We start from the raw sequence: 17,300 nt of genomic DNA, 5'->3' as shown, positions 1-17,300 counted from the left end.
AGTTCCAGACTTCCCAATGGAAGCGTCTGTCATCATCAAGGCTTAAAAAGCACAACAGGTTCACAACAATGTGAAGGTAATGTCGACCTGTTTCTTTGACTCCCATGGTATTGTGCATCATGAATAGGTACTACAAGGCCAAACAATCAATATGAAATACTAGCAGGCAGTTATGTGTTGCCTTCATGGTGCTGTGTACCAAAAATGACTGAACATGTGTGCATCGAAAGTGTCTGAACATGTGGGTGCTGAAGAATAAGCCACTTCACAACAATGCGCCTGCTCATTCCACCCACATAATCCAAGCTTTCCTGGTAAAGAACAGCACATCACTTGTTCGACAGGCTGGCACGATGTGACTTCTAGGTCTTCTTTCCCAAACTGAAAACCATGCTGAAAGGGAAGCGATTTGAGTCACAAGAGGAAATCATGAGAAAAATGATGGCAAAGCTCCATATCGATCCAGAGGTGTTACCAGTAATGGCAGAACAGCTAGGAGAAGTGTATGAACTCTCAAAGGAAATATTTTGAAGGTGATTAAATAAAATTTGTGAAAATTTTTTTTAATGGATACTTTTTGAATTCACCTTGCATATACAATAATCTTTTTATTTAGTTACATTTGAGGGTGTTTTACACTTGATTCAGAGGGCAAGAATAAAAGTACACTTACGGAATCTCACGGAAATTGATCTCATTAGTCTCGTTCTCAGAGAACTGACCTGAAAAAGAGGAAAATGAGGTTTAAAAATAACATTAATTTTTATACACAAAATCTTAGTAAAAAGAAAAAAAAAACTTGTGCTACAATTCTCATGATGAATAGTTTCCTATGTTGTGTTGGTTAGATTTGGAAATTAGTTTGCTTACATTTGTACTACCTTTGTTGCTGGTTAAACCTATCAGGAGCCAACAAAGGCTCATCTATGTCATTCAACATGTTAGGAATCACAGCCAAATATCCCTTAAAGTATATTTCACAGTTTTTTTTAAAAAAAAAGATACGTTAGATAATGCAGTCCTAGATTCACAATTCCAATCGGATAGTAGCCGCACAGCTTCCAATCATAGGTCTACTCAATCAGTTATGACCTGTGCCCAAAACTCAAAACCCATTACTTTTTACTGATCTCTAAATGGGGAGGGAACTTGTGGAAGAGGAAGAACCAAGAAGACATGGGATGACGAGGTAGGAAATGATCAGCAGATGTTGAGCCTCACAGAGGTGACAAAAGACCAAGACATTTAGTGATTTGCTGTGCTTGAGGAGGCACACCCAGCTAAAATCCAGGACACAAAGGCATGATCCTTATGTCTATGCCTAACCCTCACTACCATCATACTCCCCACACTCCATTCTCTCTCATGTACCTAGCTGTACAAAATATGTTCCTGTTGAATCCCTTCTTCATAACATATCCTAATACCCCTTCCCTTTACCTGTGCTCACTCATCATCCCTACTCCATGCTCCCACTCTCCTTTTGCAATCCCTGGTCCACTACATTTTCACTCTCTCCCTCTCTGCTTAGGGTAGCCATGTTTCTCCTCTTCTTTTGTTCCTCAATACTTCTCCCTGGGGTAGCCTTCTGATTTGTCAGTTTCTGTTAATCCCTTGCAGATGGATTTAGTACTGGCAGCCTGGGCTGTGTGCTGGTATTAGGCCATTCAGTGACTACATAATTTTTCATACATGGAATTTTATAGTGTGTCATCACAACCAGTTCCTTGTGCCTCTGAACTTTATATTTCAGAGGCATACTGATTGTGAGAAAATTAATGAAGAAGTCAATAGCAATATCAATGCTCTTACAGATCGCTCTGGTTTATGAAACTGAGCAGAAGTATTATTCACTTTTGCAAGCTTCTGAGTGGAAGTAATATTCACTCTTTCACACTAACAACAGAGATATGTTTGACTATACACCAATCACTTGCATATAACCTCATCTGTGGGCTTCACATAACAATAACTAAAAAAACCCAGCTTATCCGAAATTCCAAACAGAAATGTAGGTTGCAGCCATAGCCATCATCCACTATTATCAGAAATTCCTAACAGAAAAGTAGGTTGCAGCCATAGCCACTATGCAACTGTACACTAATGTGGCAACGGCCTCAGCCATTGTCCAGCAACACACACACTGTACCATTTCCCACCTGCAAGGGGTTAATGTGCATGGAAAATGCACATTAAATGATGATGAACACTGAACTAATTGTTCCAAATCTTTCCTGGATTTCCCCTCTAAGTTGATGATAATGTAAAAAATATTAGAAGTATAAAAAACCATTTGGACCAACTTAGTTATTGACAGATTTCAGAAAGAATTTCAATGTAGAAGATGCAAAGTAGGCACTAACCACCCAAAAAAGGTTAGCAATTCATGACAAACATGCCAATGTAATGCATTTTATTCAATAAAATGGTCAATATTTTGATGCTAGACAAGTACAATTTATGCCATACCTTTCAACTTACATTGAAATAGACTGATAGGTGACAAATGTTACAGTCACATGTTGATAGTGAAGCTGCAAAATACCTTACATCAAAAGAAGTCTTTCTGCCTGTATTCAGTGTTATTACTGAGTGAGGAGTGTGGGAGATGGAGCTACATCATTTGCCTCTGGTTGAGAGAGAGTAACTTTTACAGACAAACTGTATAGAATAGTAATAATGATGATGATGCTAAATGTCAATGTTCTAATCTTTGTGACTGGTAACTTTAACAGACATGTTGGGCACCACTGATGGATTCCATGGTGTACATGGAGTCAATAGCTTTGGATCTAGAAATGAAGAGAGTTCTGTGATACAAATGACCTGATGAATCCTCTAGGGCAAAGGTTCTCAACCCATTTTGGCCAAAGGCCCTCTTTTGACCCTTGGAATCACAAATGCCCCCCCCCCCCCAATTTTTATTTTTCAATATACTACTTATTTTGATATCACCAGATAATGATTAAAAAATAAAGGGCGTCATTTTACATATGCGCTTGTACACAGTTGGGAGTACAGATGTACAAATTGAAATGCAAAATTGCGACACTTATGAGGTCAATGTGTTGTCTATCAAAATAAGTTCTCTTTGGTGCAAGTAAATGCCGATGAAATCATTTCAAACCTTTCCTATTTCCCTTATCAAAACAGCTAAAAGTTGCGCAACAATTTGACATACGAGTTATTGTCACCCAGGAAGAGGATTTTTTATGTTCAAGAAAGAGAGTGTATTTGATAGAAATTGGTGAAATACATATGTACTTCATTTAAGTAACAAAAATCAGCCCCCTTTTAAAATGATGTAAAAAAATCTGAAAATTTGTCATATTAAACATTCATTTCTTATTCAGGATCTAGTTTGTTTCATTCACAAAGTCTGCATTTTTTAAAAGGCAGTAAAAAGCCTGACAATTGGTTATCTTGATGTAGTTTTCCATGCTTATTCCTATGAAGCCATAAACATCTGGAGAAAAAATTTGACACACAGAATTCTTTTTTAATTTGTGGTTTTAAAATATGGACAGTCTGAATCTCCCATTTGTTTCTCTTTATAATTTCCAAATAGTTTTTTAAATACTTCAAAATTAAAATTGTGTGCCAGAAACAGTAGTTGAAAATTAAGGAAATAGATTTTTGGGAGATCTCTTGTTATGACTGACTTTTATTCCATTATTCTAATATCTTCTGAAACTAAATACATATACATGTATAAATGCATACAGAAAGATACAAGTAGATATACACACACACATACATTTTTTTACAGAGTTTTATATACATCCTTGTATGTATATATATATATATATATATATATATATATATATATATATATATATATATATATAAATTCAAAAAAGGATAAAAATCTTTTACAAGAATTCCTGATAAAATTCTTGTAAAAGATTTTTATCCTTTTTTGAATTTATTAATCAAATATATACACGGAATATATTCAATGCTGAATTTTTATTCCTGTCTCCACACATGTACCAAAAACAACCGGGAAGTATTCCCGCTTCTTTGATGAAGATATATACAGATAAACTTCATTCCCTTTGCTTTGTCGGATAGGTAGAGTGTTCGTTTTTGGTGATGTGAGAATTCTGTTTATATGTTTTATTTTTTTTAACTATACTATGCTGATGAACGAAATCTAGATTCATTCTAGTAATCGCGAAATCGGTTGATACATAGTTGAGTTATTTAAAAGAAAGTTGGTTTTCTTCTGTTGGTTGTTTTCCTTGCATTCGGTACTAAATGTGTTTATTTTGGGAAGTCCAGTGTGTGGCATTATTCTGTAGTAATGCCCCTTATATAAATATATATATATATATAAATATATATATACTGAATATATTCGACGCAGTAAATATTTTCTGCGGATATATTCCTGGAATTGGCGCGCCAAAACGAAGACTTTTGAATTTTACCATTAAGCTGTAATTAGCAGAACCATATGCACGCGCACCCATGGCGGTGGGCAACTATGTATACGATTCTGATAATTGCTGTTACATTACAAATCAGGCTGATGAGGAATAGACAAATGGTAAGAATTTGTTAAATCCGAAACCTGGTTCCTGTTTAATAATGATTTTTTTAGATGATTTTAAATGTCTTGCCCGCTCACGTTTTTGGTATGCTGCTATATTTCATGTTGAGAACTTTTTAGGTCTTGAGATTGCAGATAATATTTCTGAATCTCTGATTCTTTAAATGTGCTGGCCCCCTGATAATTAATCGATATTAATTAATATATTAATATATGACTAATTACCAGATCTTATAATAATATAAATATATATATATTTGGCGTTAGGAAGGGCATCCGGTTTCACCAGTCCTCAGTCAAATCGTCCAACCCATGCTTGCATGGAAAGCAGACGTTAAACGATGATGATGATGATGATGATATATATATATATATAATACAAAATGGGACAAGACTGCAAAACATCCAGATAGCCGATACAAAGAAAACAAGGACAGTGAAGTGAAAAGAGGAGAGAAAGTGAGCATGAAGAGAAGGCAAGGAAATGTGAGAGAGGGGGAATGAAAGAACAAAGAGTGGAATGAAGTAAGTGTGAAAGGGCTGATAGAAAGAAGGAAAGAATAAAAGAATAGAGTCGTATAAGATTTAGATAAATATATACTTACATATAAGAGACCAAAGTGTACGTACGCCACTATATATATATATATATATATATATATATACAAAATTAAAAAATGGGACAATATTTTGGCATATCTATATATACAATTGTGCCCCAAAGATTTGCTTCTTCATAACCTTGAGAAAATTTAATATTTCTTTTCTACAAATATGCTTCAGATCAAGTAGATTCTGATTAAATTGGAATTCATTATGGAAATTGTTTGTCCCTAAAGGAGTTTTTGAAAATTCACACCATGAGGCTTTGTTGTATGTGTATATATATATATGTATATATACGTGGGTGTATACGCATTATTTTAATTATATCTTTATACACGCACATACACACAAAAAACTGGCACATCATTGGTTACGACAATCACAAGTATCCCAAACTTCTTCATCACTCTTCCAACTGTCTGCTTATATTGCCAAAGGACATGCAGCATGTCACTGGCATTTCACATAAATTCCAGGATTATGTGAAAAGTGCGAAGACCGTCAGTTGACTTTCTTCTATAAAAGTATTAAAAAATTATTTGGCAATTAAGAAGAGAAACAAATGGTAGATTCAGACTGTCTGTATTTTAAAACAAACAAATTAAAAAAAAAATTGTGAGGGACGGGAGATTCTTTTGTTGTTGCACAATCATATCAATTCCATTATGCAGAAGACAGAATTGAAAAAATTTTGTAAAAATTTGTAAAATTGCAAAAGTTATGAAGGGTTTTAGCACGTGCTTACATCATAATTCTGCCCATTTATATATATATATATATATATCTATATATATATATATATATATATATATATATATATATATATATATTACAATTAAAAGGGTAAAGGTTTATTAATTTATTAATAAATCAACAATCAATAATTTTTACCAAGCCCATCGGTATGTAAACACCATTATCGGTGGAGAAACTTATTTAAAAGTTCTTATACATTTATAAACATAATTAAGGGATCAGCAAACATTTGCTTCACCACATACCGAAGTTCAGAAATAGCAGCTAAAAAAGCTGAGGTAGGTTATGCTTTCAGGTTGTGTCGATGCATGATGGTCACTCGTTCATGCATGCACAGTTTGCTAGCATAGTCGAATTTACTACTGGAATATCATACCGATGAAGGAAATTGAGTATTATCGCTCATAATCCAGAAACGCGTCTATGATTAACTTCGAATGGTTAGTTTTCATTGTTTTTGCCTTTGTGAGTTACAAGTAATGCTATCTGTTGGAATCTCAGCTTTTTTAGCTGCTATTTCTGAACTTCGGTATGTGGTGAAGCAAATGTTTGCTGATCCCTTAATTATGTTTTTATATATATATATATATATATATATATATATATATATATATATATATATATAGAAGGTTTAGATTTAGATTCAAGATTGAATATGGTACTTATGTTTAGGCACCAGAATATAGTATGGAATGGTATTATACAAAAACCATTCCAAAAAAACTAGGTGATCAAAAAATATTTTACCTCTTATAATTCCTAATTTATCCTTAAAGTTATGGAATAATACCGAAGAAGCACTAAACTGGTTTAAATCTATTGACAACACTGGTAACTTTTCTTTTATTCAGTTTGATATAAATAACTATTATTCTAGCATATCCCCTATTCTCCTAAATAAGGCTCTCATTTTTGCTATGAATCGCTCCCTCATTACTAAGGATAAGATAGACATTATTTTGTTAGCTAGAAGAACTATTATTGAATTTGATAGCAAGCTCTGGACTAGAGTCGATACCTCAGATAATTTTGATATACCAATGGGGTCGAGCGATTCGGCTGAGGTTACGAATCTAGTAGGAGCTTACCTCTTATTGCTTAAACAAAGAAATCCTGGAGCTAAAAGGCGGTCTATATAGGGATGATGCTTTATTCATCATCCCTAGTAATAATAAATCTTTAATTGAGAGAATAAGAAAGAAAATTAGGAAATTTTTTAGAAGTTCTAACTTAAATATTACATTCGAATATGGCAATAAGATTGTAAATTTTTTAGATACCACTCTTAACATAGAAGCTAGATTATACCACCCATACAGAAAAGAAAATGAAGTTACTAGATATGTAAGTAGATTTTCCAATCATCCACCAAATGTATTAAATTCTTTAGTTAAAAGTATTTCCGAGAGAATTTCTAAATTATCTTCTAACATTGATATATTTAATTCTAATTCAAACTACTATAATGAGGCTTTGTCCAAAGCTGGATATGCCCCCAAAATTTCTTTCCTTAGTCCTCGTAGGACATCTCTCCTTGATGCAGATAATAATAATAATAATAATAATAATAATAATAATGATAATAATAATAATAATCATAAATGTTATAACAAACCTAATAACTTTAGTAGTAGTAATAATGGACCAAATAAAAAGCAACCCTTTATGCCTAAAAATTTAACTAATAAGGAAAGTAATAAAGTACTTTTTAATAGTAAACTACATGCTAACACTAGAATAAACCAATGTTAGTAGACAGTAATGGTGAAACTAATGATATAAATAAAAAGTATCCCGCATCTAAAAGAACTACCAATCATAATAACATTGCTCTGAGAAGTAATAGTAATCAAAGTATACCCCATACTCACCCACACAATAAATTTAAGAGAAAAAATAAAAACTCTATCTGGTTAAATATCCCCTTCAACTGTGCAATATCCACAAATATTTACAAAAAATTTATGAATATTTTACAAAAAAATTTCCCTTCTTCCCACAGATATAGTAGAATTTTCTCTTGTCATACAGTCAGAGTTTCTTACTCTACCCTTCCTAATGTGGATTCAATCATAGCTAGGTTAAACAAAAAGAACATCAGGTCAGCTAGAATAAATGAAGTTAAAAATAGTGGATATGGTTATATGAATACAAATAATAATCTAGCAAATGCCAATAATGACACTACCAGTGAAAATAACAATGACAATGGAAATTATGAGGATAATAACAATATGCTTAGTCATGCCAACCATAATTTCAACCAGCAAATAGAATGCAGCAGTAATGATGTTGTGGTTCTAACAGAAGTTGATGATGGGCTCTACTCCAATGAAAATAATAGGAATCAGGGACCTAGAATAATTCTAACTGATAGCACATCAGGATACGAGTTACGTAATGATGGAAATGATCAATATATACCTAATAGTAGAATTGAGGAATCGACAAATAATATTAGTGTAAATAATTGTAATAATAATAATAGAGATATTAGAAATAATATAGGTGGGGTTGATAGCACCACCATGTGCAACTGCAGAAATAAGTCCCATTGTCCTTTATTAGGAATTTGTTGCACCCGTAACGTAGTGTACAGATGCATTATTAGTACAATAACCGAGAATTATATTTACATAGGATGTAGTATTAATGTGAGACAGAGAATATATAACCACAGGTCCTCTTTTAGACTTAGACATAAGGCAAATAGTACGACATTGGCAAGTAAAATTTGGGAGTTAAAAGATAATGGTATTAATTTTAGCCTTAAATGGGAAATTATAAAAAGAGCTCAACCTTATAGAAATAATAGATATGGATGTGAATTATGTTCTATGGAAATATATGAAATTTTTAAACTTAGAAATAATCCTAATCTAATCAATAATAGATTAGACCTCAGGGTATCGTGTGTACACTGCTCTACTCGCACTTTTAAATTTAAAAAAAAAGAAGTTTTTTATAAAGTAGTTAAAATTATCAAATTATAGTATTTTAACTTCCACCATGGTCATCTAGGGCTATTAATTAGCACATATTTTAAATTGGAAATTGAACCTTTATAACTTATATTCCTGATCTCTCACCTTTACATTTAATCTACTTGTGATAAATAAGATTTAAAATATACTCCATAGAAGATATTCTTTCACACCACTTCTGCTATTGCTGTTAGTTTCTCAATATGTATCTTAACCCTATATAGCTTATAAGAATAGAAAATTTTCATAAGTTTTTATGTTATTTAATGCTTGACTTTAAAAGAATCATTATTGTTGTTGTTATTTACATTATTCCAGGGCTTACAACAATAGTGTCTTGTTTATTTTGTATTTTTTTACTTAAATAAATCTAATCCTTATGCCCAAAATTAATCTAATCCTTATTCAATTAAGATTTTTCAATTAGCCCATGTTAATCTTGAAACAAATCCATGACTAATAAAACTTTTAATCAATCATCATGTTCCTGTATTGGATGTCCTTGTTAATTCCTAATATCCTTTTTCTTTTTCTGTCCCTTAAACCTTAGTAAACCCATAAACTAGTATAAATCCTATACTAATTTTTCTTCACATTATAAAAATAAAGCTTAAATTTTATGTGCCTTCTAAATAGTATTATTAAAATAATTCAAAATTATCTTCATGAACCCAATATACTTAATATCCTTAGACTTTACACCTTATCTATAGCCTCTGAATTCAATATCATGTTTATTATAGAGATTATGTAACAAATTATACTTTACACTTCTATATTTAACTGTGCGTGTATATTACTTATTTTTGCTTTTGTGTCTTCTGCTTTTCTATTAGAAACGTTTACCTGGGAATTTACTTAAAGTGAGAAAAAAATCATATGCAACAGAGAAGTCGTCTTAATAACATTTCTGTGTACTAGACCTTTAGCTGTTACTTTCAGCAAAACGAGTTGTCTGGTGAGGGCTTCATTTGCCTTCATTGCCTGTTTGTTGCTTCAGTAGAAATCTACAGATGCACAAACACACAAAACAGAGAAAATGAAACAAATATGGATGACTTGTTCCGAAACACCCCTATCCATTTTCTTTAAAGTTAAGATGAATTAAAGTGGACCCCAGTGAATTTTTGGAAATCACCCCCCTCCCAATTTTGTATATTTCGAATATACATGATATAACACATATTCGTAGAAAATTTCATTAGAAAATATCCAGGTTTCTGAAAGTTATGACCATCCAAAGTCAGGAAGGGAGAGGTGGGGGTCAGAAATCTGTAGTTATGCCATGTGTGTCTGTCTGCCTGTCTTTGCTAGTGTCTGTTTTTCTTTTAGTTTTTGTTGACTTATACACATCAACAAATGAGCCAATGAGGTACTGTGTCGTTGTTCAGTTTGCTAGCCAAATCTCCTTCATATTATGCTCTTGTTAGTATTATTAGGTGTGGAGGCGCAATGGCCCAGTGGTTAGGGCAGTGGACTCGCGGTTTTGATTCCCAGACTGGGCGTTGTGAGTGTTTATTGTGTGAAAACACCTAAAGCTCCACGAGGCTCTGGCAGGGGATGGTGGCGGACCCGGCTATACTCTTCCACCACAACTTTCTCTCACTCTTACTTCCTGTTTCTGTTGTGCCTGTAATTCAAAGGGTCAGCCTTGTCACACTGTGTCACGCTGAATATCCCAGAGAACTACGTTAAGGATACACGTGTCTGTGGAGTGCTCAGCCACTTGCACGTTAATTTCACGAGCAGGCTGTTCCGTTGATCGGATCAACTAGAACCCTCGACATCGTAAGCGATGGAGTGCCAACAACAACAAGTATTAAGGAAAGGGAAAATGTTTACTCCTCTCCATCATTACAATTAAAATTAATATTTTTGATTTTGTTCGGCTCTATGAATTTAATTTTTAAAAAATCCTTCTGTCCATTGCTTGATAGAGGAAATTGGAAAATCGTGACCAAAACAAAGAAATTCTAACTCAACAAAAAATTCTGTTTTCCAAAAACCAAAAGATGTATTTTTAGCTGAGGTGTAATTTTATAATTAAAACAAATTCAAAATTTAAATTTCCGTACATAAGATTTAACACATCGCAGTTCAAATGGGTACAAAACCTAAAATAAATGTGTGCGTGTGGTTGGGTCTTTAATAGCCAGGGGTCAGGAATTCAATTCGGCAACACACGCAATCATATACATAGAAACATACCCATACATACACACATATACACACCTATCAGCCACTCCCAAAAGCCTGTTTGTTCATTCCAAAATTTTGACCAGCATTCTTTATATATTTGCACACAAACACACACACATTCAGCTTTTTGCTTTTATTCATTACTCTTTTTTTCTTTTAGTCGTCTGTCACTATTCATCTGTTTTTAGTTTTTGTTTTGAGGGTTTCACTTTAGCGACACCAGTTACACATTGTACCAGGAGTTTGCTTGGTGCTGCTAAAGTGGAAAAAATCTTTTAAGTTTTTGAAAATTTGAAACAAAAAGATATGGTTGTTTTTTAAAACTGACTGTCACAGAGATGTGAAAATATGGCCACTACTTGTTCATTTCAAATTAAACTTACTAAAGTTGAGGGTCTTCCAGTGCCCCTCTTCTCCCAAATGCCCTCACCGAGCTCCAAATGGCCCCTGTTGAGAACCTTTGCTCTATGGCATAACTGGAGTTCAAGACTAGATGTCTGTGGGAACTGCTAATTGCTGATGACCTCATTCTTAAAACTGAAACTGCAGTAGAATTAGAAAAGAAATTTCAGGTGTGGAAGCAAAACCAGGAACCAAAGGACCACAAAGTTAACTTAGTGAAGACTGCTTCCATTAGGGAAATGGCCTTCTTGGATATGTGAAAATTGTGAGGGTAGACATTTCATGCAGTGTACCCAATGCAAACTATGAACATGAGAGGTGTATGATATCACAGTCAGGTTAAGAGAGAAAATAGATTTCATGTAGCAAAATGCACAGGAACAGTACACTAAGAGTGCTGGTGAAGTAGATTTTCTCAAATGCTTAACAAGTTCTCATGAGGTAGTAGATAGCATTTGTTACCTAGGTGACCTCATGAGCAGTGGAGGAGGATGATTTGAAAGCAGTTGCTTGAATATGGACAGGAGAAAATTGAGAGCTATTACCTCTTTGGTAACAAAAGGTTTCTGTTTTAGAGTGAAGGTCAGATAGTATGATGCTTGCATATGAACACCAATACTACAAGGTAGTGAGATATGGGCCTTAAATGCAAAGGCTTGAAAGAAATGAAGCCAACATGCTTTGTTGGATGTACAACATCAGTATGCAAGAACAACAATGTACAAATATGATGAGAGAACAATTGGACAATCAGATGTAATGTGTAAGAGAGAAGACCTCACTGGCCTGGATATTAAATGCTTCATTATCTAATGTGGATGGAGTTTGTGGAAGAGAGAGACCCAGGAACATATGGGAAGAAGTAGTGAAAGGTGATATCAGGACTTTGAACCTCTCAGGGGAGATGACAGAGGACTGGGATGATTGGCAATGTGGTACTCAAGACCCACCCGCCTCAGTGTATATAATAAGGCCCCACACATGATTTCCTTGTCAAGCCTTGCCTACCACTCCCTTACTTCTGTATCACTGATCCCTCTATCACTTTCCAAACTGCAGTATTCTGCTTCTGTAATTGAATGAGAGCAGAACATATTTCATCATCTTTTCCAGTGATATTACTTATGTTTCTCACTACCCAGAACCACTTCACTAAACATACATACTTCAAGTGAGTTGAGAACTCACTTTTTACATTGATCATCTTTTTCTACTACCAAATTATCAAACTCTCCTCTCCAAAACCACTTTTTGTTAACTTATCCCCATCATCATACATCTTTCACACTCCCCATACACTCTTCCAACTTACCTGCTCATCTATACACTATCTTTTATTTTCATCTGTCTATTGTATTATTATTACTATTTTGCTGCCCTTAACTCCCTTCTGTACTGCCATTCACCACCTATTCTCCTCCACATTCGATCCAACTCTTATTTATCATTAACCACCAGCCCAACCTTGTTAACAACATTCATTTTCACCCCCACTCCTACCAATCTCTCACTTTCCCCATACACACAGTCTCTACTCTTCTTGTTCATCTGACCATATTCCTATTCACTTTCTTGGCTCATCCCAACACTTCATTATCTTTATCTCTCACACTTAACCCCAATTGCTTCCACTCACTCTTATATATAATACATGTAACTGTGAACTGCTTCTACACTAAGAAATCTTTTCTGGACCCTTCATTCATACTTTAACCCCACATCAGCAAGCATAAAGCCATCTTCCTCTCTTAGTCTTATGAGCTACGTGGCAACCACAGTAGTGCTAGTGCTATGAAAAACCAGACATTGGGACATGATGCACCTGTCAGATTCTGTTGAGCCATCCAACCAATAGTAGTATGGAAGACATTTCTATATATGTATGAGTGTCTATCATCACCATCATTTAACGTCCATTGTCCATGCTGGCATGGGTTGGATGGTTTGATCAGAGCTGGTAAGCTGGAAGTCTGCACCAGACTCCAGTCTGATTTGGCATGGTTTTCTATGGCTGGATGCCCTTCCTAACACCAACTACTCTGAGAGTGTAATGGGTGCTTTTATGTGTCACCGGCATGGGTGCCATTTGTGTGACACCGGTATCTGCCATGACTGTGATTTTGCTCAGCTTGATGGGTCTTCTTGAGCTGTGTCATCAATACAAATATATGTATTTACCATGTAATGTAGATGCAAAAATATGTATCTACATTACAAATGAAGAAATTCAGTGAGTATGCTTTGTTGGATGAATAATGTCAGTGTGCATAATGACAGAGCACAAATGAGTTGAAAAAAAGTGTAAGAAGGACCAAATATAGAATGTAAGCCAGAAAACTGAGCTGGTATGGATATTGATGAAATTTGGAAGATGACAGTTAGGTAAAGAAGTACCAAATGTTCTAATAAGAAGGAAACTATAAAGGAGGGGGTGGTGAACCAAGGAAGGCAGTGGAGAAGATAGATCTCATGAGGCTAAGCTTCACACATGAGATGACAAAAGAACTGCAACAAATGGTAAAATGTTGCATGAAGAAACCCATCCAACTCATGTAAACATTAAAAATGGACATAAAAATTGCAGCTGCTCTGTTGCTGATACAGGAGACTGCAACTGATGCTTGACACTAACATTTGGGCCTCTTTCATGCATTACATTCATATGAAGTCTCCTTGTCACCAATTATCTTGTTACTATCACTACACTTTCTTCAATCATTTTTACCACTCTCCCTTCCTCCTCTTTCATATTGACATTCAGCTCTACCTCTTATTACCTTCCCTCTAACTCTTTTATCACTCTTCCCATTATTCTCTTGTTACCCCACCATAGTGCCTATGTAACCAGATTGTCAATTGTACAACCAAAGAAAAAAAACAACAGATGATGCAGGAAAGTCTTTTCAAAAACAAAACAATAAATGGCAGAAAGGATTCTTTAGTCTTGTTGGTGGAAGGAAAAACTTGGGTACTGAGCCATGATCAAATTGCACCCAGTACATATTATAAAGGGGTTGGTGATAGCAAGGCTATCTAGCTGTAGAATTAAGCCCTGAAGTGGAACGTACAAGTGAGGTAAAGTTTTCAAACTATCGGTTTGGCAATAAATGGCATGGCCTGTGGTGAGCTGTCCAAATCAGACCAGCATGAAAAACCAGACAAAATGAAGATGATGCTGCTGTATATGTAGGTAAAACCCACTTAATTTTTTTTATTGGTTTGGTCTGGAGAAAGGGTCAGTGCCGTGGCCCTGATAAGTTCTCTGAGATTGTTAAGATCACTACCTTCCTCTAGAATAGTTGCAAATCAAATGCTGCAGGGTAAAGAAATGCAGAGCATGGCCTGATGAGGGAGAAATATGGGTAATGAGAGGAAGGGATATGAGCAAGATGTAAGTACCTGAGTGGCAGTGGTATGAGACTAGCTAGCTCCAAGTAGCAGAGGCCACTGTAGTAGTGGTAGAAAAGGCAGAGAGAGGTGACATAGCACTTCTGTGGGCCAGAAGTTGGAATGCGTTGGTAGACAAATAGCTTTCTTTGAATGATGTCTAAAATGTCTCTTGGTAACAGCAGCACCATTCCAAATGGTCTCACTGAGCTTCATAAAGTTATTGACAGGGGTTGTCAGCTTTTGTGATGCAGTTTTTATTATGTTAAACACGTGTGTTTCCCAAAAGAGATCCACAGTGACAGTGAGGATAAGCATTTGAAGTAAATGTGAAGGTTCCACTTGTGGTTTATATTTAAAAGGCGGGAGAAGGAAATGCTGTAATGTTTTCTTGATGTTCTGCAACTGTATCTATTTGCTGTTAAAGGAGACAAGTTTGCAAACCTTATCACTTGGATGATGTTTTCAAAGTTATTTTTCATGTAGTGAGTGCAGATTTAGTGTTAGATATCTAGGTGCATGTGAATAATGCTTAAGTTTGTAATGTATGGGGAAAACAGTGGCTGAACCAGTTGTCATGCCTCAAAGGATGTTGCCATGTGCAAAACACAAGTTTATGAGTGGTTTTCATGCTTTAGGAATGGTCACCTATTACTTGAAGGCCAACCTTGTCCAGGGCAGTTGTTGACTTTCTGAACAAATGAAAACATCACAAAAATTCATGAACTGATCTTGGAGAACCATCAGCAAACAATTTACGAACTTGTTGATATGACTAGTGTATCCTGGAGTTTCTGCCAATGAATTCTGAGCAAAGAATTGTAAATGAATAGAGTTGCAGCAAAATGTGTGCCTTGCTTGCTTAACACCAAGGTCAAAAGCAGTCGCAACTGAAAGAACAGTTGGAAGTTGATCTGGGCTTTTTTTTTTGAAGGTCATCACTGGTGATGAAAGGTGGTGCAATGGAGTTTGCAGATGTGGAAGAAGTGAGGAAAAAAATGACAGATGCTTCAAAAAGCATCTGTCACAAGAGTTCCAGTACTGTTTCGAACAGTGGAAGACGTGCCTGGACTGATGCACTACTTCAAATGGAGAATACTTTGAAGGTGATAAAACTGTAAACCTGTAAAACTAAGCGAATAAAATAATATTGCAAAATTCTGGTTTCATTTGGGTACCCCTTCGTATATGCAAATCATTTTTACACATTTTTTTCTTTCTTAAAGCAGCATTCTATGGCTGGATGTCCTTCCTAACCTAATCTTTAATGTGCTATCATCTTTGCACATCAAACCATCAAATGTCTGTTTATGAGGGACATAAAGAACATCATTGCTGCTCAAGAGGTGTTAGCATAAAAATGGAAAGAGACAAAAAACATATACACGAGCATGTACAAGACGCACACACATGTAGAAATACAAACACACCCAAATATATACATACATCATTGCTTTAATGCTTATTTTCCCATGCTTTTATGGTTTAAACAGAATTTCCTGAAGCAGATTTTCTATAACTAGATGCCATTCCTGTCACTAACCCATACATTTTTCCCTCATGGCTTGATATTTTTTCACAGAAAATTAGGAGTGAAGGACACTGCTTGTATGATAATGGTTTTAATGACTGTTATATAATGTAAAAGCAAAGAGACACTAACATACCACACACACACACACACACAAGCAGCATACAAAGGTTCTGCTTATTCAGGTACTATGACAATGGTCTTTGCATATCCTTGTCACCCTTCCTTACCTTCTGTTATCTTTACTGTGCCTCATCTCTCAGACTGTTACCTAAACATGTTGCAGAATCATTTCTCCCAACAGCAACTCCCTAGAATTCTTGTTTTCTATGTATTCTCTCATATGTTTACACTAAATGCTAACTTCATCAACCTCACCAGTTTGGAAGGACCTCTACTGTCCTATCTATGAGTAATTTATAGAGAAAAAGAAAAAAAGGAAGATCAGAAAAGGGAAAAATTATAAAAAAGTTTGAGAAGCTGGCTGTGTGGTTAAGAAGCTCACTTTGCAACCATGTGGTTTTGGCTTTAGTCCCACTGTGTGGCATCTTGTACAAATGTCTTCTACTATAACACCAAGCTGACTGCCTTGTGAGTGGATTTTGTACATGGATAGTTATTGTGTGTGTGTGTGTGTGTCTATATGCACGTGTGCCTTTGTTTGCATTCATTTCTCACAATTTGACAACTGATGTTTATTTGTTTATGTCCCTCTAGCACAGTGCTTGGCTAAAGAAACCAATAGAATAAGCACCAGACTTATTCACCTAAAATCCCCAGCATGATCATAGTCTAATGAATGAAACATGTAAAAGGTAAGCAAAAGTTAAAGAAAATGAAAAGGAAAAAAACCCAACATTCCTTTGCAGACCCACCTTTC

General features: G+C 35.1%; 1 protein-coding gene across 4 annotated transcripts in view; it reads right to left on the bottom strand.

Moving 5' to 3' along the window:
- Positions 1–17,300, bottom strand: part of LOC106875372 (elongin-C) — a 45,977-nt gene that overhangs the window by 4,907 nt on the left and 23,770 nt on the right. For all 4 annotated transcript variants that reach the window (XM_089362589.1, XM_089362592.1, XM_089362591.1 and 1 more), the window contains one exon: positions 674–722. In XM_089362589.1, coding sequence (XP_089218715.1) covers positions 674–722 — 49 coding nt within the window. The remainder of the gene's footprint in view (positions 1–673; positions 723–17,300) is intronic.

The sequence above is a fragment of the Octopus bimaculoides genome, chromosome 14 (assembly GCF_046866305.1).
Source record: "Octopus bimaculoides isolate indiv1 chromosome 14, ASM4686630v1, whole genome shotgun sequence".
Taxonomy (NCBI): Eukaryota; Metazoa; Mollusca; class Cephalopoda; order Octopoda; family Octopodidae; genus Octopus; species Octopus bimaculoides.
The sequence above is the reverse complement of the archived record's forward strand: the minus strand, read 5'-3'. Positions and strand labels throughout refer to the sequence as shown.